This window comes from Myripristis murdjan, chromosome 16 (genome assembly GCF_902150065.1).
Source record: "Myripristis murdjan chromosome 16, fMyrMur1.1, whole genome shotgun sequence".
Classification (NCBI taxonomy): domain Eukaryota; kingdom Metazoa; phylum Chordata; class Actinopteri; order Holocentriformes; family Holocentridae; genus Myripristis; species Myripristis murdjan.
In genome coordinates, this window is record NC_043995.1 from 19,710,001 (window position 1) to 19,731,784 (window position 21,784).

At 42.6% G+C, this 21,784-nt stretch overlaps 2 protein-coding genes across 3 annotated transcripts in view; both read left to right on the plus strand.

Annotated features, from left to right (window-relative positions):
- The window catches only part of kcnn3 (potassium intermediate/small conductance calcium-activated channel, subfamily N, member 3), a 50,736-nt gene extending 49,000 nt beyond the window's left edge, over window positions 1–1,736 (plus strand). For both annotated transcript variants that reach the window (XM_030073447.1, XM_030073448.1), the window contains one exon: window positions 1–1,736. This exon is cut by the window's left edge and continues 1,198 nt beyond it. The gene's annotated coding sequence lies outside the window, so the exon portion shown is untranslated.
- A 1,092-nt stretch (window positions 1,737–2,828) lies between these two features.
- Window positions 2,829–21,745, plus strand: LOC115373632 (nuclear pore membrane glycoprotein 210). The gene is made up of 37 exons (XM_030072121.1): window positions 2,829–3,004; window positions 3,418–3,587; window positions 4,318–4,449; window positions 5,247–5,325; window positions 5,507–5,657; window positions 6,011–6,143; window positions 6,326–6,469; window positions 7,053–7,121; window positions 7,209–7,318; window positions 7,437–7,580; window positions 7,674–7,811; window positions 8,023–8,178; window positions 8,372–8,476; window positions 8,549–8,681; window positions 10,250–10,395; window positions 10,696–10,923; window positions 11,034–11,243; window positions 13,249–13,441; window positions 13,529–13,599; window positions 13,769–13,873; window positions 13,991–14,092; window positions 14,334–14,462; window positions 14,689–14,816; window positions 15,389–15,584; window positions 15,678–15,857; window positions 16,739–16,819; window positions 17,093–17,224; window positions 17,328–17,474; window positions 18,260–18,345; window positions 18,455–18,629; window positions 18,734–18,906; window positions 19,204–19,424; window positions 19,544–19,677; window positions 19,764–19,887; window positions 20,553–20,705; window positions 20,804–21,087; window positions 21,536–21,745. The coding sequence occupies exons 1-37, from the start codon at window positions 2,829–2,831 to the stop codon at window positions 21,743–21,745; spliced, it is 5,448 nt and encodes a 1,815-aa protein (XP_029927981.1).
- Window positions 21,746–21,784: the final 39 nt, after the last annotated feature.

Here is a 21,784-nt window from a genome sequence, read left to right on the forward strand (position 1 = left end):
CACACACACACACACACACACACACACACACACACACACCTACATGCACACACTCACACACACGTACACACACAGAAATCCACATTTCTGCATTCACGCAATATAAATGAACTCAGCATACACATGAATACACAATCTCCAACTATGTAGACCCTATGTACATCCACACGAAGAAATCACTGCACTAGCCCACGAGAAAATACTAAAGCCTATACTGCCAAGCACACAATGCACTGTCCGTTTCAACAGAGCACTGCCGAGCGAATTTAGACACACTGTAAAAAATGTTCATCTAAACGACTTACAGTATCTATTGTGCTTGTGAGCTAATGTAGTAGTTTAACCTTGCAATCCATAGCTGTGGCGTTCTCAGAGGGACCTCAGCTGCTCACTGAATTTCACAAAGTACAAATTTCACATCCAATCACAGATCAGGTAAATTGATATTATATATACTGTATATTATATTGATATTATATTGACTTGAATCATAAAATTTGCGATGAGAAGATGTTAGTAGATGATGAAAAAAATAACTTCACAGAATAAAAACAGGATTTTACCCCACTGGTTGAATTACAGCATAATTGTACATTAGTCAAGCTAAAATAAGCCTTCGGAAGAGTTACTGCTACTAAAAGTTACTGTGTACTTCACTTTAAATTCAGCTAACCATTCTTCTGACAACCTCAGAAGATGGAAGTTTATTTGAAGAAATGTCCGATGAGTGTTCTTGAATGTGATGGGTTATTTGGAGAATAGCCATTGATGAAATTGGCATTTTTAACCTGGTTGGTTTATGTTAATATAATAACACTGGTCTCTAAGGTGTATCTACCTACAACACTACTGCAACAATTTTTAACTAAAAGTCAAACCTTTATCCAATTGATCAACAATATGTTTATCGATAACTATTGACCTGCTCATTTGTTTACTTAGTTGTTGCTATGGAGATGCTGTAGTATCTATTGTTTGCAGTCATTCTCTGAACAAAATGTAAGTTGTACTGATAAGCAATGAAATGTTGATTTAGTACAGTAGCACATACCATAGTAAAATGATAGAATCTTTATTGACTTAGAGTGTCCAACACTGATTTACTTGTGATTATAAGTTGAAATGATTAATATTTTTTCACAGTGTACAAAAAAAAACCACATACTTATGATCCTTCATAAAGGGAAGAAGACCTTACTGCCATATTTCTTCAAGCTTACAGTCCCAAAACAACTCACTGTTATCATGAATGTACTCTGTATAAAGAAAAACACGCAAACACACAACTTGCCACACACACACACACACACACACACACACACACACACACACACACACACACACACATACATACACACACACACATACACACCTTGACAACCAAAGTGCTCTCTCTTAAATGGACTTCAATAAGAGGCAGGGAACGCTGCTGTCACTAGGGACAAAAGATAGCAGGAGGCGTTGCAGATTTCTTGACAATATTTCTGAGGGAATAACTGTGAAAATGTGGGCATGGACTTGTTACAGTGCTGTACATGGACTGCTCTTCACTGAGATCCAGGTGGACTGCGAATGAACTGAAAGCAACACAAATAAACCTTATAAAGGATAAATGGCCATGAAGGAACAGCTGTTCAAGAAATAAATAAAACATAGAAACCAAGACTAACATATATCTAAGAGGAATTATAAAGGTGTGCTGGGAAAAAAAAAAAGAGTCAAGCCTACCAGTTCTCCAGACCCTTTCATTGGAGACAATTTTGAAAACTGTCTTATAGCGACACGCTGTGGCCGGAATACTGAATAACATACGCTTGGAATATTGTACAGTATGCTGTTAACGAAAACTAGCTTTGTATTGCTTAGTCTTTTCTACCATTATGATTAAACGCAGTTATAGCTGATATCTACTATTATTAAACTATAGTATTCTTCTCATTCGTCATGACAATTATGATACATGTATTACTAATAAGTTGAATAATTATGAACAAGGAAAGTGCCGTTTGAGGTTGAAATTATTTTGTAATTTTATTTTATCAGAGAGAATTAATAAAGTATATATCTATAACATTACAGTATTCATGTGTCCTTTTTTGTTTTTTTAATGATGTGTTATTGCTTTGAGATGGGGCGTCCATATCTTGATGATTTGATAAAGTGGATTACGTTCATCATAGAACAATATCCGTAATGGGTGATGAATGCGTACAAAAGGAGCAAAATTTTGTTTTTATTACAGAGACTGAAATCAATATATTTTGTATCTGTGCATTGAGTCTTCTCCTATTTGTTTTTTTTTTTTCTCACAGCAAAAAGGGCCATTATGTCTCTCTCTCTCTCCTCTCATCTCATTTCTGCAGCTCACTGAGTTTGCTGCTAAATAACCATGTGTGCTATTAATAAAGTGGACCTTGTTTTTGTTCCAGCTTATAATGAGGGGCATGGTAATTATGGAGGTTCAGGGCAAAGATCTTTTTTTTTTTTTTTTTTTTTTTTTTTTTTTTTTGTGGGTTAATTACGTGAATGAATTCCACTTGTCCATTCTCGCGGTAATTGGTGACAGCACCACGGACAGCGACAGTTTGAAAAGTCAACAGTCAACAGTAACACCGCCTAGAGACAGTTGCCTAGCCATGTAACAGCATTATAACGAGCTACTTAAAAATGTTTGTTTTTCAAAAAAAAAAAAAGTTCACTAAAGCAATTTTTTTCCCTGTAATTTTGATAACTTTTTGACTTAGCTAGTATCACCACCAGGGCTCAAAGAATGACGCTGAGTCGTTTTAGCTAACCTAGCTAACTAAATGCTTTCACGTAAATGCAATATGGGTGAGTGTACCATATGCAGCCTGGAAATATGGCCTAAAGTTTTGTTTTTTACCATAACTTTTCTCTCTGTGAGTCAGTCAACGAGGCTGAATACTCCGAAACTACTTTTTCCTCACTCAAGTCGTGTCAGCATAAATTTTACAATTGCAGCGGAAAATGGTTGTTATGAATGGTGAGTGGCAGCTCGGTGCATGTTGGTTTGGCTACCTCCCGACTGTTTATATTTAAACTTTACGTAAACGGAGAGCACAGTCTCATATTAATGAGGTCTGGCAGACTATAATAATAATTGCTAGTGAATGTTGTGTTTGTGTGTGTATATATGTGTGTGTGAGAGAGAGAGATAGAGCGAGAGAGAGCTATTTTTGGCAACCATACATATGGAGGAGACACTCTGGTATCCATAATCTGTTGTTGTGTTGTGTGCTTGAAAATTGCTAGGTGTCACAGGTCCATGTCAGTGCATCTGCTCCTCTCGTACCTTCAGTGTATATGTCTTGTGCTGCTCTTTTATGTGTGTGAATACAAATAAATGATATACATGTCCATCTCTGTGCCTGTTTGTTCATGTGAATGCGTTTCCAGGCAGTCCTCTAGACCTGAGACAGTCAGTGTCCATCCTCTGTCTGCCTCCAAGCCTCCCTCTGTGCTGCAGTCCTCCACCTGCAGCCAGCAGGTCCTCGTCTCTGCTCTGTCAGCGTCCTCCACGCTCAACACCAGCCGCACTACCAGCATCATAAGAGCAGAGGACCCTGGTGAGAGGATGCTGGAATAATATCGGAGAATGGTTTAGATAGGGGGTTATAAACGGTCTGCACTCTAATGACTCTGTGTTTGTGCATCAATTGGCTTTCGAATGAAGTAGAAAAAGAAAACCAGATTCTGCATTCTGTATTTTGGTTCAGCAATATAGTTTCAGCGAACTTGCACTGGAAGGTTGTTTGCTCCACTTCATTTCACGTTCTATAATATTCAGATTGGTTTAGGAAGTGTTTTGCTTGCAGGGGGATTAATTTCAAAAGTTATGACATTTTCCAACGTGAAAATGTTGACTTTTGCACATTGTTTGTTGAATGTCTTTGTTCTAAATGGGCTGAATCCATTTGTAGAATGCCTTGCTAAGTGTGTGATAGCAATAATATGAGTTGAGTAAAATTTTGGCAGTGAATTATGTTTGTGATTGGATTATAATTCATTATTTGCCAAGACATCTATAACTGGCAAGTATGCAGTGTGCCCTAAACTAGTTTTCACTTGTTCTCTCTTTCTTTTCCTTGTGTTTGTGCACTTAAATCAGTTGTGTCACTTTGTAAATAGTTGAGATTATTTTGGTGTATTATTTTAGTAAATTATAGGGAGAGACATACGAAGGAGGACATTAAAATATAGTCTCATCTACTGGAAAATAAAACCAAAGGTCTTTGTCCACTAGCCTGGAGCCATTTCCAGTTTACTAAATGAAGGATTTATTTCCTAATTTCTCAGTTACTGGCCACACCTTGTTGTGCGAAGTCATAGTCAGTCACATTCGACAGATTCAGATTCTGACAACAACTCGCCATGTGTTCACTGATGAGCCGCCCCTGGAGCTGGCAATCACAGCCCTGGACTCAGAAGGTAACTCTCATCATCTCTCATTGACTGGGCCAAATATGAAAACATCTTTAAGGGGATTATCACTTAAGTATGAGGAAAATTTGCATGCACACAAATACAATCACTACATTCACATATTCTCTTTTACAGAAGAAATTGCTTTTATCCTTCATTTCGTTCATAGATGTGTTGTATCAATCCAGCCTGTTGGGTGTTTCGTCCAGCCTGAAAATAAAACTGAGGAAAAGAGGTGTGAGAGGCAGCGAGCCTGAGGCAATATTCTGCCCTGGGCACAGCAGATACTGCCATGTGATGAGCTTGTTATCTGTGTTATTTACCGGCAGACTCCACTGCCCCAGGGGTTTTCATCATCTCTCTCAGGCTGTGTGCATTTTTATGACTCTGTATAATTTTAAGGCCAACGTAATGCCTTTCCTTATCTCCACATTTGTCCAATACCATGATTTCATTTTTTTTTCAATGAGCCTGTGGCCTAGTTGCCTAGTTTATTCAAGTCAGTTTTTATTTGTGTAGCCCAATATCAGAAATTACAAATTTGCCTCAAGGGGCTTTACAGCAATACAACATCCTATGTCCTTAGACCCTCACATGGGATGAGGAACAACACCCTAGAGAAACCCCTTTAACAGGGAGAAAAAATAGTAAAAAACCTCAGGAGAGCAACTGAGGAGGAATCCCTCTCCAGGACGTACAGACGTGCAATGGATGTTGTGTGCAATATCATATAAAGCAATATGAAACAGGATTACAAAATTATAATGACTCTCTCTCTTATTCTTACTATCTCCTTTGCTCAGGAAACACTTTCAGTAGTGTGTCAGGTTTGCAGTTTGTGTGGAGAATAGCAAAGGATCCAGATGCAGCTGAGGTCATACGGTAAGAGAAGAATGGATAGGGTGAGCTGGATATAGACTAAACAGCAACAAAGGGGAAATGGAAAAATCTTAACCAGCAATCTGATATGTTTTTATCCCTATTACCCACATTTTAATAACAACACTCTGTAAGTTTAGTTTCATTGCCCCTTCATTCATCCCCATATGACCTTGTGTTGTAGATTTGTGTCTTTCTCTGAGACGGGGTATTTTGCCCCACATCACATCGTGTCCCTGGAGGAAGCAGGGCAGAGGGGGGACAGGGTGCTGTTGGAGGGGCTGAGCACTGGCATTGCCCAAGTACAGGTCTGGCTCTCAGACCCTGAGTACAAGGTACAGACAAACGGGACCGTCACAACTTCATCTTCCAAACAGCTTTCTCAAATTATTCTCCAGTTAGTGTCGACATATCGCTGAAATTCACACATTGTGTTTCAATAGGAATGGTTGTGGGAATATGAATTTTACTCAACACATTGAGGACCATGTGCAATTTCAAATAAGCAAGATAATGAAAATCCCTTATGGCACAACAAGGTTTTCACACAGTTTCACCAGTGATAACTGGAAAGGGTTCATTTGTAACTCCTACTATGCTGTGAATGTGTGTGTGCATCATTGCCGTGCTTTCACAAGCTGCTGAGTGGTTTGTGTTTGTGTGTATTGGGTGTTTCTCTGATCCCCAGTCGGTGAAACCAGCAACTGTCAGCATAGTTGTGACTGACAGGCTCCACCTCAGCCCCTCCCAGGACATTTACCTACTGCCGGGCTCCACCCTCCTCGTTCATGTCTGGAAGAGCGGGCCCTACAAAAACAAAGGTAGGACAGGTCTTTGTTACATACACAGCAATTTTTCCTCTGGTAGTGGTTTACCATAAGTCTTTGTAAGTCAGTGGCATGATACTGAAACAAACTTATTTTGTCCCTGTGATTATCAAATATTTCCTCTTCTCTCTCCTCTCCCCTGATCTCTCTGTGCCTCGCTCCCTGTCTCTCTCCAGATGTGACTCTTAGTGTGAACGGGTACCAACTGTCTGTAGAACGAGCCCAAGATGAGGATGGTGATGTCATCACTGTGGACCAGGACACAGCCACTGTGACAGCAGTCCAGAAGGGACACGCCACATTGACCCTCTCCCATCCCAGTATCCTAATGCTCACTCATCAATGTTCTTGTGATTGTATAAATATTGCCTTGACTTACATGTGTTCCTTATAACCAACCATAACATTAACCCTTAAGCCTAAAACTACCCCTGTGGGAGAGTGCTTTTGTCAGTTTTCTATCCTACTTAGAATATGTCAACCATACAAGATATATCCAGGGTTTATCAGTTTAATAAATTCTGGAGAGAAGACATGGAATTTCCCCAGCCTCAATTTAAAATTCAGTTAACCAGTTACCAAACGCAATATTTATTCTCCACTTTTCTCACATTATGCACAGAGGAGGGCACATTTTGCTTGTTGTGTCCTCAGATAGACCTCTGAATATGAACAGTATTTAAAATTTTGGTCAAGAACAAAAATATCTTACTATGTTTATGTAGGACATGAAAATTCAACATTTTAGTCATTGAAAGTCGTGGAATTTTTTTTTGATAGAATGGGGGCCCCTGTAAACAACATAGATCTCATACATGCACTCACTCACACACACACGTCTTATTCATCTCTACACAGCAGTGCAGCCCCTGTCGCTTTTCCTAAGCACAGCTCTTTCTGCAGGCCTAGTCCTCTCAGCTGAACCCCTTGTGCCCCGGTGCTCCATCTTTGTAGTGGACCCCAGCTACCTCAGTAAGCATGAAACAAGGACCTATCACCACACTCCTGCAGATACTGTAACAGAGGGGATGACTAATGTGTGTCTGTCTGTACGTGTAGCCCTGTTGGTGGAGGAGGAGGCAAACAGATGGGTACTGGAGGTTGGACGTCATTATCACCTGAGAGTGCATGTCCACGATCAAGAGGGACATGTTGTAAACATGCCAAATGTAATGCAGCCATAACAACCAGCCTAAATGTCACCAGCTGCTGTCACCAGGAAACTGTTTCCATGGTGACTGCATCTTTTATCTGTAACCTCTCATTCTACGTCTCTCTCTCTTGCAGAATGTGGTGCTGACAGTGGAGATGAGTGACTCGCTTTTTTATGTACTGGAATCTTCTGCTAACAACACCTTTCATGTGGTGGAGACGTACAGGCCTGGACACACTGTTATAAAAGCCTCGCTCCTCAGTATAGTCATAGTGAGTGTGCGCGAGCATGCACACACACACACGCACTCATGCACACACATATACACACACACACACACACACACACACTTACTTTTCTTCCCTTTTCAGGGTAGTCAAACTCTTCCACTGACCCCACCGATCACAGTTCACCAGGAAGTGGAGATCTATGAACCCCTCATTCTGAAGCCACCTCTCTTGGTGTTGCCCTGGCAACCAGAGGGACACCTCTACCAGCACCACATACAGGTCTGTGTGTTTGAGTGTGTGTGTGTGTGTGTGTGTGTGTGTGTGTGTGTGTGTGTGTGTGTGTGTGTGTGTGTGTGTGTGTGTGACTTTGTATGCTCAGAAAGATTAGTAGCAGTACAGAATTCAGCAAGATTGTATTTGCTGTGTTCTTATGTGTGTGTTTACAAGTTTGTGAATGTCAAGATGTGAATGTGTGTGTGTGACTGAACAGGTCGAGGGGGGGAGCGGTGCTGTGAGCTGGTCAGAGAGTGACAGTAATGTTGCAGTGGTGACTGTGAAAGGAGATGTAATAGCCGGAAAGAAGCTGGGCCAGACTGAGATCCAGGCAGCAGACATGCTTAACCCTCGCCACACTGCCACCGGACAGGTGAGTACATACACACACTCACACATGCACACACACACACCGACATATAAAACAAATGCCAGTTGCATACAAACAATAGGCAAAATATTTAACCACCTGTTGAATTTTAACACTTTCACACGGCTGTCTTTGGTCTTCCTCTTAGTCCTCCTTCTTCTCTTTCTCATTATGGCTCCCTCTCCTCTCCATCCAGGTGTTTGTACTGAGACCAGCTCATGTGGAGCTCCTGCCCCAGAGAGGAGACTGCAGGGTGGGGGAGACCATTATGCTGCCCATGGCTGTGTGGGGGGAGAGACAGGTCCCAGACCAGCCATCCACTGATATGGACACCCAGCTCCAAGGCTCCTTCACCCCTCCTCCCCACACCCAGGGCCAAGCCTCCTCCCAGGGTACCACCTATCAGAACTCTCCCATGCTAATCAACCTTTTGGAAGTCACAGACTGCTCCCTGATGAAGCTCCATGTCACCACACAGCCTACGGGAGTTTTTGTCCCAGCCCAAGGTGCTGCCATCCTCTTATCCATAATAACATGTGAAACCTGACTGAAACTTACTATTTAAAGGAAAACTTCATCCAAGATTAAAAAAAAAAAAACACTTACAAGTCATGCATACATTGTAAATCACACAGAACCTTTCTGGATAGATAGATTGAATCATGGGTAAGTAGGAATTTTTTTTTTTTTTTGCATTTAAGGGTAGCTTGAGCAAAAGTTTAAGACACAATGTCACCCCATAGATATACCATGCTTAACATCTTCACCTTCAGCAATAACTATGCTTTTAGGTTCATATAATGAGTTCACATTTTTGAAGAGGCAGGAGATGGAAATGCAGAGGATGAGTGGACTTCACTATCTATAGCAGATACCACTGCAGTCAGCTTTTTCACAGTCAATGTCTGCCCAATGTCTCCACTTCTCCATTGTGGCACTCCTCAAGCCACAACACTTTTCAACCACTCAGCATCTTACTTTAGTGATGTGCATGGTCCTCAGCTCCGTCTGGCTTGTCTTCAGCAAGTCAAAGGGCTTATTTCCAGTTTGCTGCACAGGCAAAACTCTCTTCCTTTGCCATGTTTCACTTATTGAGGTCCCAACACCATCTCGCTGATACACCTGCAGCTACACTCCCATTTTATGCACATGGACACCTGCCTGCAAGCTCACATAAGTATGCTTGCTCACATAAACGGGCTAAAGAGTTTATGGCAATATGTTTTTGGCCTTTTCTGTAAGAGAGAATCAATCAAGCCATCTCATCAAGTCCATTAGAGATTTGATTAGATCAGTGGGGTCGCACACACACACGCGCGCATGTGCACACTAACGTACATGCACCCACACACACCCGATACAAGGAAGTAATTTTAAAGTTCCATTAGCAACACTAGATAAAACAATTTATGTTCCACCCATGCTGTGATTTTCTGTCATGCACAATATAGTGTGTGTGTGTGTGTGTGTGTGTGTGTGTGTGTGTGTGTGTGTGTGTGTGTGAAAGAGAGAGAGAGAGAGAGTAACTGATGATACTGCATACTCTTAAATGTCTTGCTGATCCATTCAAGCATTAGTTAAGTATGCACTCTCCCAACTTCCTGGACATTATAATCTAAAATGACCAGGATGAACCTGCAGTCCTTTTACGCTTCAAAACCAATAAATATTTTATGTAGATGTGATAAAAGGACTGTGAAAACTCAGCACGACTTTACACAGTAATGTGTATTTATACATATAGCTTCAGACAGACAATTTTCTCTCCAACCATGCTTATAATTCGCATAACACACATAACACACATACTGAGGTCTTTATTAACTAGTAACCAGGGATATAGCTCCTGAGCTTTCTCATTTTCTCTAGTTCTTTAATCTTATATGAGTAAGCTGCTTTGAAAAGAGTACATTGCCGGTACACTGGTAACCATGGTGTTAAAGTTACAATACCCAAGGTAACATTTTTCACTGTAATTGCTGCTACTTTGTAAGGGGCCCTGAGGTGTTACTGCAGCGGTATAATGTGGAATTTATGTATGTGTGTGTGTGTGTATGTGTGTGTGTGTGCGCAGACCCTGTTGGTCGTGGTCCTGGTTACTGTGCAGGTCTACAGATGGAGGCAGTGGGTCCAGGGCATACCCTCGTCACTGTTACCATAGAAGCGGACCAATACAACATTAGCTCCATGGCAACGCTAGCTGCCCACACTCCCCTCAGGGTGTGTATGCAGGGACTTGTGTGTCTGTGTATGGGAGAGACAGTAAGGAGTAGAGGATGTTCATTTACCTATTTCCTAGGCCATTCACTTGCAGCAGGCTGAAGGGGGAGACTATAGAGTTTTTAATGATGCCACAGGAGACTTGTGCTCCCTGCCCTGACAGGACTTCTCTGCATTTGCCACTTTTGCTGCCATACATAGGCTACCTGCGACTGTTCTACATAGTACACACAAAGCCAGAGCCCTGCTACACTCGCAATTTTAATTCCCATTTCTCTCTCTTTCTCTCATTTTTTCCAGGCCTCAGTGTCTGAGGTGGTGCTCTCTGTCAGAGCATCATGCCTCATTATCTTTGAGGCTGGGCCCAAGCCGTGGCCCCTGGTCCCTGCACGTTTCTATAGCAACATCCATATCATAGACAGCAAGGAGGTATGGGAAGGGCTGGAGGTGGAGACAGTCAGCCAATCAGAGCCCAGGAAAGGCCAGCAGCATGCCTTCAGGGTTACCTGCCTGGCCCTGGGCGAGCAGGTGGGACTCTGGATCAAGTCGAACAAGATACATTTTTGTGTCATTGTGCCATTGTGTTGCTGTTGTCTTATTACCATCAGCATCTTTGTTACATGTGTGTGTCTGTCCAGTGGCTTGTGTTCACCAGTGGGAATACACCAGGTCCTCTGAATGAGCAGCCATCGAAGGAGGAGAGCAGGGTGAAAGTGGCCTGCAGCTCTCCTGCCTCTTTGTCTCTCTCCCTCCTTCCGTTCTCCCCCTCCTCCTCATCCTTCTCCTCCTCCATCCTGTCCTCTTTCCAGCCCAAACCATGTCCTCAGTCCCAGCACGCCACAAGCATGGTGAGTTTCTTCATTCATTTTAATTTCCTTTGCTCTTTTCTATCTCTCCTCCCTGTTGCTAGTGTTATACCACTCTGCTTATCACACTATGCACTCATACAGACACCGAGGCACGTTTGCACACGCACAAACACATACATGCACATGTGTGAACACACACAGACACGCACACACATACACAAACATTCAAACACACACACACGTATATACACAAACAGACCTAGGATTAAATTATAATGTAATCCTTCTGACTCTGGACTCTTTTCTTGTACCTGCCTGTCTCTCCCTACCTCCCTCCATTGCTCTTCAATTCCTTGCCTTAAAAGTGATGTTGGTTCCCATAGCAACCGCTGTGTCTGTGTCTGTATCAGAGGGGAGTTTCCAGACACACAGGAGAAAGTAGAAAGGATGTCGAGCAAGGGGAAACAGAGCGAGGGGAAACACGCACACACACACACACACACACACACACACACACATACACACACATATGGGTATGCACTTGTGAACCTGTTGATTAGCAATCAGCATCTCCTTCACACAGACTGTTTATTTTTAATGAGAAGAGAGAATACTGTTGATTGGGTTATTCCAACAGGAATAGTCTTGAGTCAAATGCAAATTGGATATTCAAGGGTATTTGTTTTTAGTAGAATTTAATGTTGGTGAAAGTATTCTCCACCCTAAAGATGTAGAATCTCCATGAAGAATGTCACAGTTAAGTAGGTTATGAAAGAAACCACCCTGGGAGCTGGTTTTACATTTTTTGTTCCCTCTCTCCTACTCTGTCCTTCCAGTAAATCAAGCAGGATTTTAGAGCTCCAGCAGCTTTTTTTTTTTTTTTTTTGCAGTAACTGGAATGCATTGTCTTAATTGATTTGCTAGTGGTATATTCATCAACAGATAATACAGATTTTTAAGTCAGTGACATGTACATACATAAATATGTTTCTCTTTGCATGATGCTGACTGATTTTACAGTATTACAGTGAACAAAATGAAAAGTTAAGCATTTTTGCGTCCGATGTATGCCATTTTATGTATGCTGTTTAAATCTCTGGGAGATATCCTAAGGGAAAACATGCTGGCTCAGTGGTTAGCATTGAGGCCTCACAGCAAGACAGTTCTACATTTTATTCTCTGCCCTTTCTGTGTAAAGGTTGCATGGGTTTCTCTGTTGTGCTCTGTTTTTCCCCCCAAAATTCTATAAGCAGGTGGAATAGAGACTCACCACTGGCCATAGGTTGAGTGTTTTTGTGTATCCAGCTTATTCTAGGATAGGATCGAGAACCACATGGCCCTGAATAAAGCTAAATTCAATAGTTGAGTTTTTGTGAGGGCCCTATTGTCTGTTGCATTGGCCATCAATCTCTTCCTAATGTATGTTATTTCCATACAGCTTTGCTTGGATTGTGCTCTTCCTTTTCAAATTATTTTATCAGATATCTATCCTCCTGTATTTTGTGTAAAATCCCAGTGAAAATGCAGTGCTTTTCTGCTTGTGTACACTTAATCAAATACAAACTTACTGCAGTAGTCTTGTTAGGTAGAGGAGATAATGCATTTGCTGGCTGCGTGTAAACATACTCCGTATTAAGCTGGCTAACCAAAGCAGTGGAGTGACATCTGGCTTATGATTATATATTTACATTTTCTGAGCCTCCCTCCTAAATAAACTATTGACAACACCCATAACACATTATCTCTCCTCTCCATTAGGAGAACCAACAGCACAGCCAACACAGAGCAGCATGGTCAAACACTCAGTGGTCAGAACAGCCTGTATTTACACCTATCTCTGCCACTCTGTTTTTCTCACTTCCTCTCGGTTCCCCTCTCTCCCTCATTCCACTCATTGCTTTGCTTAATGACCCGAACATCTATTTGGCCAAGTAGCTTGGTAATTCATTAAAATCTAAAATAATTGTACTGGGAAATGATGTATCCCTGCATCCACCCCCATGTCATCTCCTTGTTGGCTCTCCTTTCTCCTCTCCCTTGTTAGTTGTCAGTGTCATACAATAGGGGTGCAGAGCTACAGTTGGCAGTATTTGACCAGCAGGGGGTGCAGTTTGACAACTTCAGCTCCTGTTTGGTGCACTGGCACTCCTCCAACTCCACACTGCTGTCCCTGCCTGTTTCCTCGCACATGGTGCTGGCAGACACACTCACAGCAAGCGGGCTGTTCAAGCTACATGGTCAGAATAATACAGGAAAAAATCACAGAGATTGCAGTGATTAATTTCAATCTGTGACAAGCTGACATGATTCATTGTTTTTGCCAGGTCGCCAGGTCTTACATGCCCATGGTCACACAGGTGTAGCATCCATCACAGTGACCCTCACTCTTGTAGAGGTGTGTGTATGTGTGTGTGCCTGTCTGTGTCTGTATGCATGTGTGTCTGTGCATATATGTGTGTGCATATATATTTACATGTGTGCATGCAATAGTGTTTCCATGCATGTGTGTTCCTCGTGTATTTGCATGTTTTTATTCATTTTCAATAACAACTTTATGATTACAGAGCTTATTTTCCACCCCTCTGACCACCTCCATGCAGCTGAGACTGGTGAAGGACATACAGTGGAGCAGACACACTCTGACCCTCTATAACCACCCTGAAATCACTGTGAGTCACTTACAATCTTTGTTTTTTCTACCTTTACTAGACACCGAGGAAGTATAATCTGTTTAAAAAGATAATGTTTCTTTCCCTGTGGCTTGACTTCACTCTTTCTCTATGTAGGACAATTTAACCATAGTTCATGGCTCAGGACACTACATAGTGCATCTGCAGGACAAAGAACTTGCTAACATCACATACATGGAGGACAGCAATGTCATACAGGTTTGGAAAACACAGGAATAATAAAATGAAAACACACTATGGTAAATTTACTCTGGGATTGAAAAAGCACACCATTATAATACACATACATACTACTATTAAACAACCTGTTAGTAAGATTTGTGTGTATGAATTTGTGTGTGTGTGTGTGTGTGTGTGTGTGTGTGTGTGTGTGTGTGTGTGTGTGTGTGTGTGTGTGTGTGTGTGTGTGTGTGTGTGTGTGTGTGTGTGTGTCTGACAGGTATCTCCAACAAAGCCTGGCGTGTCCTCTCTCCTGGCTTATGACCTCTGTGTGGCCTCTGGTCAACCTGCAGTGGCCTCCCTGTCTGTATCTGAAATCTCTGGTTTCCAGATTGACTTTGTGGACATTGTAAGTAATAACCACTTGCTTGTTAGAGGCTGATTCAGTGGACTTGAATACCTGTAGAAATAAGAGTTTTAATGGAATATTACTCTGGAAGGGAAGATCTGGTAAAACTCCTGTTTCTTATTTGCACTTCAAAGTTTTTTTCTTGCTGCACTGAAAGTTTTAAACTGACTTAATTGGAGAAGACTTCTGCACATAATGTCTTTCTGTTCTTTGATCTTTGTTTCAGGTGGAGGTACACCACAGCGCTTTGGTAGTGGCACGGGTTCTGAACTCTAATAGGGAGCCCTTCCCTCAGGCCTCCCTCGCCCTCATGCATCTGAAGCTTATCCCTTCTTCAGAAATCATCACTGTTGAGTGAGTGCCTAAGTTTGTTTGAGTCTTACATAGTAAATGATTTGATGAAATTGAAGGGATGAAGGGAAGTGGTCATCAATTAGTTTTTTGTTTCCTTTTTTCTCTCATAGATTGTAGTTTTCTTTTATTGACTTTATATATATCCAATGAAATGTTTGTCCAAGAGTGTCCATGGCTATTGACAGAAATGTCCTGCTTCACATTCATTCATTTACAAACAATGACACACATTCACACCTGCAAGCCACCCAGTACAGTTACAGTCCACTGCTGTTGGCTACTGGGCAGCTCCACTAGCTTTTAAGTGCTTTGATCACAGGCATTTGTGCTGTTGTTGATGTACTTGAGGCTGTCCATTCATTACTTTCTCTTTGCAATATTGAAAGCCAGCCCTCATCATGCCTCTGTTAATCCTCCTTTGAGGATATGATGTGCTGATGTAAGCTTAGAAGTTGTCATCTTTACAATATGTCTTTGTCTTAACAAGCTGTAGAGTTGAGTGGTAATGTACTTAAGTCTATATAAGTGCCACTGTAAGTACTGTATCTGTGTGTGTGTGTGTGTGTGTCTAGGCCAGCAGGACCTTTGGACAGGGTGTCTGTGGGTTACCGTGTGTTGAGTCATGCAGTAGGGGTGGTCAGCCTCCACCTGTCTGCAGTGGACAGCAGAGGGGGTGTCCACACCTCCTCTCACAAACAGCTGCAGGTCTACCCCAAATTCACCCTGCAGCCACGCAGCCTGGCGCTGGCAGTGGGCAGCATACGGCAGGTAGTGGTGCTGAAAAAATAAGTGCTGTTTTTTGTTGTTTGAAAGTCATAGACACACCAGGGCATAGATAGATCATTGCTTTTTCACCACCAGGTGAAATGGGAGGGGGGCCCTCAGCCCCAGTCCAGAATGGGCCTCTCAGTGAGTGACACTCGCATCGCCACGGTGACGGACACAGGATTGGTATGCGGCATTGCAGTGGGAGTGGTCAAAATAAGAGGGGCATTACAGACAGTTACTCAGGACAGTGGAGCCCTACTCACCTTTGCACAGGTACTCACCATACACACACACTAACACACACATCAACCTTTCAGCTTTCAGTGAGCCCACCTATTTAATGATTTTCCTTCATTTAGCCCCCTCCTTATCTCTCCTTCCATTGTTTTCTCATTTCCTTTAATGTCGGTCTCATATTGTGGTCTCTCATTCTAACTGACATGACTATGGGTGATCATTAAATTATCCAAACTCACAGGAAAGAACAATCTATGTATGTCGTTTGTATGTCTATAACCTTTGTATGTCTCTTATCCTGCTGTATGTCTTTAGCTGCTTACCGGGACCTCAGTACTTAATTTCGTACCTTTTCATGTGAACAGCATGTTTAGATATGACAATAAAAAACCTTGAATCCTTGAATCCTTGAACCTCTCACGTATAATTGCTTTTCTACAACAGTGACCAACTTGGGTACTGTCAAATGCTTTCTTTAAACTACTATACATACATGGGAATAGTAGTGGGAGAAAATGAATATCATAAATATCTCCATGGTAACAACAAGTGTTGGCATAGCAACCACTAAAGGACAGCTAATTATGCTTTGTGGGAACTGCCAACATGATAAAAAAAAAAAAACACATCTTTGACTAGTCAAGTTGTCTAGTTGAACCTACCTGTTGTGTATTCATTCATTCACTCATTTATTTATTCATTCACTCATTAAAAACAGAAAAAAACTTTTGATATAAGCAGGCTGTCATATCCAAATGCTTAATAATGGAGAAGGCTCTATTATAAGATGCTGAATTACAATTTATGCTGATTTAAGTTGAACTACTTATCTAAAAGTGAATTGAACCCTGGCCCATTCATGATTCAAAATTCATTCATCCATCAGGTCACTGATCTCTCTCTTGGTGTGTTGTCAGGATGAGATAGATGTTGAGGTCTTCAGCTTGACTGCAGTGCGGATTCAGGCACCTCTGGTTCAGCTGTTTGTTGGCACTGAGGTAGGACACATCCTCATCTCCTGTAAGTGTTCATATATACCTAACACTTCTCTATAAATTATCTCTTTGAGATCACCGAAAAAATTGTCCAACTGACACTATCTCTCTGGCTTTTGTATTCATTAATATTGGTTGGTCATGTTGCCGTTAAACCTGGAGTTGATGTTTACTCTACTGTTGCACTCGTTGTAAGTCATGATGGGTAAGGGCATCAGCTAAATGCCTTAAATGTAATGTAGTGGAAATGCTGTGCTCTCTGGCCCGTAATCACAGATGCCAGTTTATGTGATGGGCAGCGACAGCAGTCAGAACCCCCTTGCTCTGGGCAGTGTGGAGTCTGGCCTCCTCTTCCACTGGAGTCTGGGCAATCCAGGCGTAGTGGACATCCAGCCAAGACACACGCAGGTACCTCACATCAGCAGCCACAAATCCCTCAAAGGCACTTGTAATGTCTTTGTATTTAAAATATGTTTATTTGATTTGACTGGGTTGTGAATCTGTGTTGCAGGCTGGGGTCACGGTGTCTCCCGCTCACAGTTTCTCGGTGCTGGTGAAGGCGCGGGTGGTAGGCAGGACCAGTCTGAGAGTGACAGTCGAGCTTGCCAATCACACAGTGGAGAGCCCCCAGCAGCTTTCTGATGAGATACAATTAGTGGTAGACACACACATTTGAGCATTTCAGAGCATTTTAAAACAATGGTCCTTTCGTTTCCCTCACAATCCTTTAAATTGCATTTGTATGAAGCTTTACAGGTACATTTTATAACTTTTATTTCTACATGACTGGTTCCTTTTCTTCTGTACAAGGCCAGCACTAACATTACATCAAACACAGGGAGGTAAAAAGTCTGGCTACACAAGACAGTGTAGTCATGTGGGAGTGTGCTGCTGCTCCACCAGTTCACAAGAATCAATATCAAAATTTTGACAATGCCAATACTAGTGCTTCCGTTTTCCATGGTTTGGTTCCGTAACTTGATCCCTCACTCTGTTATTATTCTAATGTCGCTGTGGCACACACATTTTCAAATATTTTAAACACTTAAGGCTGGATTTGTGCTTATAGGAGTATGAATGAAAATGAGGGCCCATAGTCACACCATTGCATTTATTGGTAGTGAGACAATTCACACAGTTCCGCTGCTTTGAAATTAATATTTTGTTAGGTTACTGTGTTTTATATTTGAGTAAAAGCCAATGTTGCACCCCGTGTTTTTATTCTAATGCTGTGTGTAAGTTTAAATACTTGAAATACATAACATTTCTGTTTACTTGTTAGTGTTTACACAAAGTTGTTAAATGAGAGAGTGCATGCTGTTTTGCCATGGTGTCAGGTATTGAGAATTGTGGAAAAATTGTGTTTTGGCAGTTGATATCAAATCAATGTATCAAATCTTTGCATTCCTACCAGTAGCGCTGTTGTCCTTTTGTCTTTATCAGGTGTTCCAGGAGATGCAGCTAAAAGAGGGGACCACCAGATCCATCCTCATGTCACCTTACTCTCAGTACACCTTACAGAGCAACAAGTCAGTGTCTTTCTCATGTTTGTGTGCTGTGTTGCGTGCATGCATAATGTTTGTGTGTGTGTGCGTGTTAGTTTGTCTATCATAATTATTTTGTTGTGCTGTGTTCCAGAGATACCATCTGCCCTGTGCGCTACGCTCTGTGTCAGTGTGTGAAAGGACAAGGGCTTGTCACTGTGGACTCTCAGGGGGTCCTGAGAACCGGCCCAGACACTGGCTCTGCTCTGTTGGAGGTCATTGCCGTGGAGACATGTGGGGTCAGCCAGACCCTGCTCATCAGTGTTCAGGTCAGTTGGCTGTGCACTGGTTACTAATGGTGTGTAATGGCTCTGTCCTTGGAAAAGAACAAACTCAGAATAACAAAAGGTGTTTGGGTGTTTGGGTATCTCAGGTATCTCCAGTGTGGTTTGTGCGTCTGTTCATGCTGTCCCCGCACAGTGTACGAGGGAGAAGTCAGCCTGCCTTCCCGCTGGGCTGGACCATCAGAGTCAGGGCTTTGCTCTATGACAACCTGGGACAACAGTTTCACGCCCATAACATAAACACTCACATCCTCACCAACAGGTAAGTCCACACACCGCACCACTCTCCTCTCTCTTTCTCTCACTCTCTGATTTTTTCTCTTAGTCTTTCTTTCTGCCTCTGTCTCTATCTACATGTCTATCTCTATCTCACTCTGTACACAAATAACGCAAATTACATTGTATGATTTCATTCACAACACCTTCACTTCACCAGAATTCATAACTGGGATTAGAATGCACACCACCACTGAGAATGATTTTTCTTATATTGCCTATCGATCCTGCCCTAACTCTCTTTCTCTGTGGCTCCCTCTACATTCGCTCCCCCCTCCCCAAGAGATGACCTGGTGCAGGTGATTCCAGATTCGGACGGACACTCTTTTGTGGTCCAAACAGTCTCTGCAGGGCTGACAGTTTTAGGGGTGCAGGGAGAACCCACCAACCCCTCCCTCAGTGACTACACTCCCCTCACTGTCCTCCCTGCTATTGCTGCCCCTCCACAATCATTCAAACCTGGGGATTTATTTTGTTTCAGCACCCTGCTCACAGGTGACCATGGTGAGACACACCAACACCCAGCACACACTTATACACATAAATAACAACGTACCATTGGTCTCCCTCTTTGCCCATTTGTTGTTTTCTTTCTTTCTTTCATTTGCATCCCCTTCCTGCAGGCCAGCTAGGCCAGTGGGCTGTGTCATCAGACCAAATGCTTCTGATAGACCCAGAAACAGGGGCTGCCCTTGCAAAGCATCCTGGGACCGTGGTGGTCTACTACAAACTAGGAGGACAGCAAGCCCTTAAAGAGGTATGGATGATTTATCCGTTGATGGATATATTCATAGCCGAGGTTTTTACTGTGTGTATCCGTGAAGGTGTGTCTTGTGTCTCCAGGTTAACGTGGACTCCCCTGTCATCCCAACACTGTTACCCCCAGTGCATGGCTTCCTGACCAACTGGCCTAATGCCTCATACTACTCTGTGCTGGTGGAGATGCACACCAATGTAAAAAACACAGGTCAGCCTATCTGTCTGCAGGATGTATACTTGAAGCAAACACACACATTACCACAACCACATCCCTCTATTTTTCTGTCTCCCTCTATTTCGACTGGTATTCTTACTGTCCAAAATATCACTGCTTCTATCCAACAGCCCCATAGTGTCATAAGTATTTAGATCTTAAGAATATAAATGTCAGCTTTTTTTTTCATGTGCTGCTACATGCAGGGTTTTGCAAAATTGGTTGGATAACTAGATTTAAGACACAGAAGTCATAATTTATGGAGATCTGGGACTTTATTTGGTGCAAATTAGACACATTTTTTGGAAAGCCAATATAAAGTAGTCAATAGAAGCTGAATAATGTAGACAAATGATCTTCTTCATAGTTCATCAGCCACCCAGGTATAATATCCTACAGAAGTTCACCTTTGAGAGATGAATGGTAAAGCATTTTTCACACTTGGAAAAAAACTAGCAGCCTCATTGTGAGTTTTTCCTTGCCTGCCAAAGGGTTCAGGTCAGGTGTTGTTTAGTTTTCTATAAACTGTGAGCCTGTCAACCATTTAAGACTGTAAACAGAGATTAAGAGATCAATAAACTTGGATGAATTTCAAGGAAATCAAACCACCAACCCCGTTATTATTCACATGCTTTACTTATCTTGTGTGATTCTCTCAGCCTCATGCACCTTATCCCAGAGGAAGGCTATAGAGAGGAAACTGCATCCTGAGGCAGAGCTGCATTGTACCCTGCACTTTAGTGCCCCCTACCTGCAGCTCAACATTCTGCAGGCAGTCTTTGAAGCCTCTCCACACTATGACCCCGACACCGGTAACGCACATGCACTGCTTTCTCTTTACACTTGGCTCAGTAGGGTCACTATACAAACAAGGTGCACTCTCCCTCTCCCTCTCTTGCACTCCCTGCAGGTGCATACAGCTGTCGGGTGTCTGTCCAGCCCCAGGAGGAGTCTGTTCTCCAGATGCTCTCTACTCTCCCTCTCACTATATCTCTCTCAGCCTCTCTGAGGAGCCAGTCTCCCCTCCCTCTCCTCCCATTGTTGTCTCTGTCGCAGCCTCTCTCTGGCCACCCGGTGAAGCTGCCCTATCTGCCAGCATTCCACTGCCCCATGTCGGCCCTGTCCCTGACTGGCTCACAGCCCAAAGCCGAGCTCACTGTGATGGGCACCAAGGACATGCTTTCATCCCTCAAGGTGGGTCACGCTCAAACACAAAACACATACTCCTAGTTTCTAAAGCAGACTTTGAAACTCTTTAATGAGGGTGTACATATGCCTCAGAGTTACTTCAAAGTCTCAGCAAGTAGTTAAAGCACATTCTGTGACCCAGTATGAGATATGTATGTGCATCTACAGCTCCGGCATGAATTAGTGCAGTGTATACACAACACAGCTGGTTAGGATGCCTGCTTTTATGTGCTGCCATTCACTTTAGTCTGTCGAGACTTCTCACTTTGAAGTCAAAATTGGCTCACATAAAAACAACACTGCTTTATGTTACAAAATGAGCCTAAGTAGATTTTAGAACTACGCAGTTGGCAGCTGCGTTTTCCCCAGTACATTTCAAGTCATCCTTGACCAGTTTCAGGATATCCTTTTAGGACATCAGTTTTGAGCATTCAAGCATTCCCGTTGGTTTCAGTTCCACAGCAGCAGCCCAGACGTGGTGCTGTCTGAGCCCAGACACTTTGAAGAGAGCTCCTCAGTGGTGCTGTCTGTCTCTACCTCATGGGACAGGGTTCGGGGTCTGCCCCACCCAACCACCACTATCACTGTAAACACCAGTCTCACCCAGCAGACCTGCATCATCACAGTGACTGTACGTCCAGCCAGCCAAATGTCCACAGGTTAGACTCAACATGCTCACATACAATTGTAATTTACTGCCTTC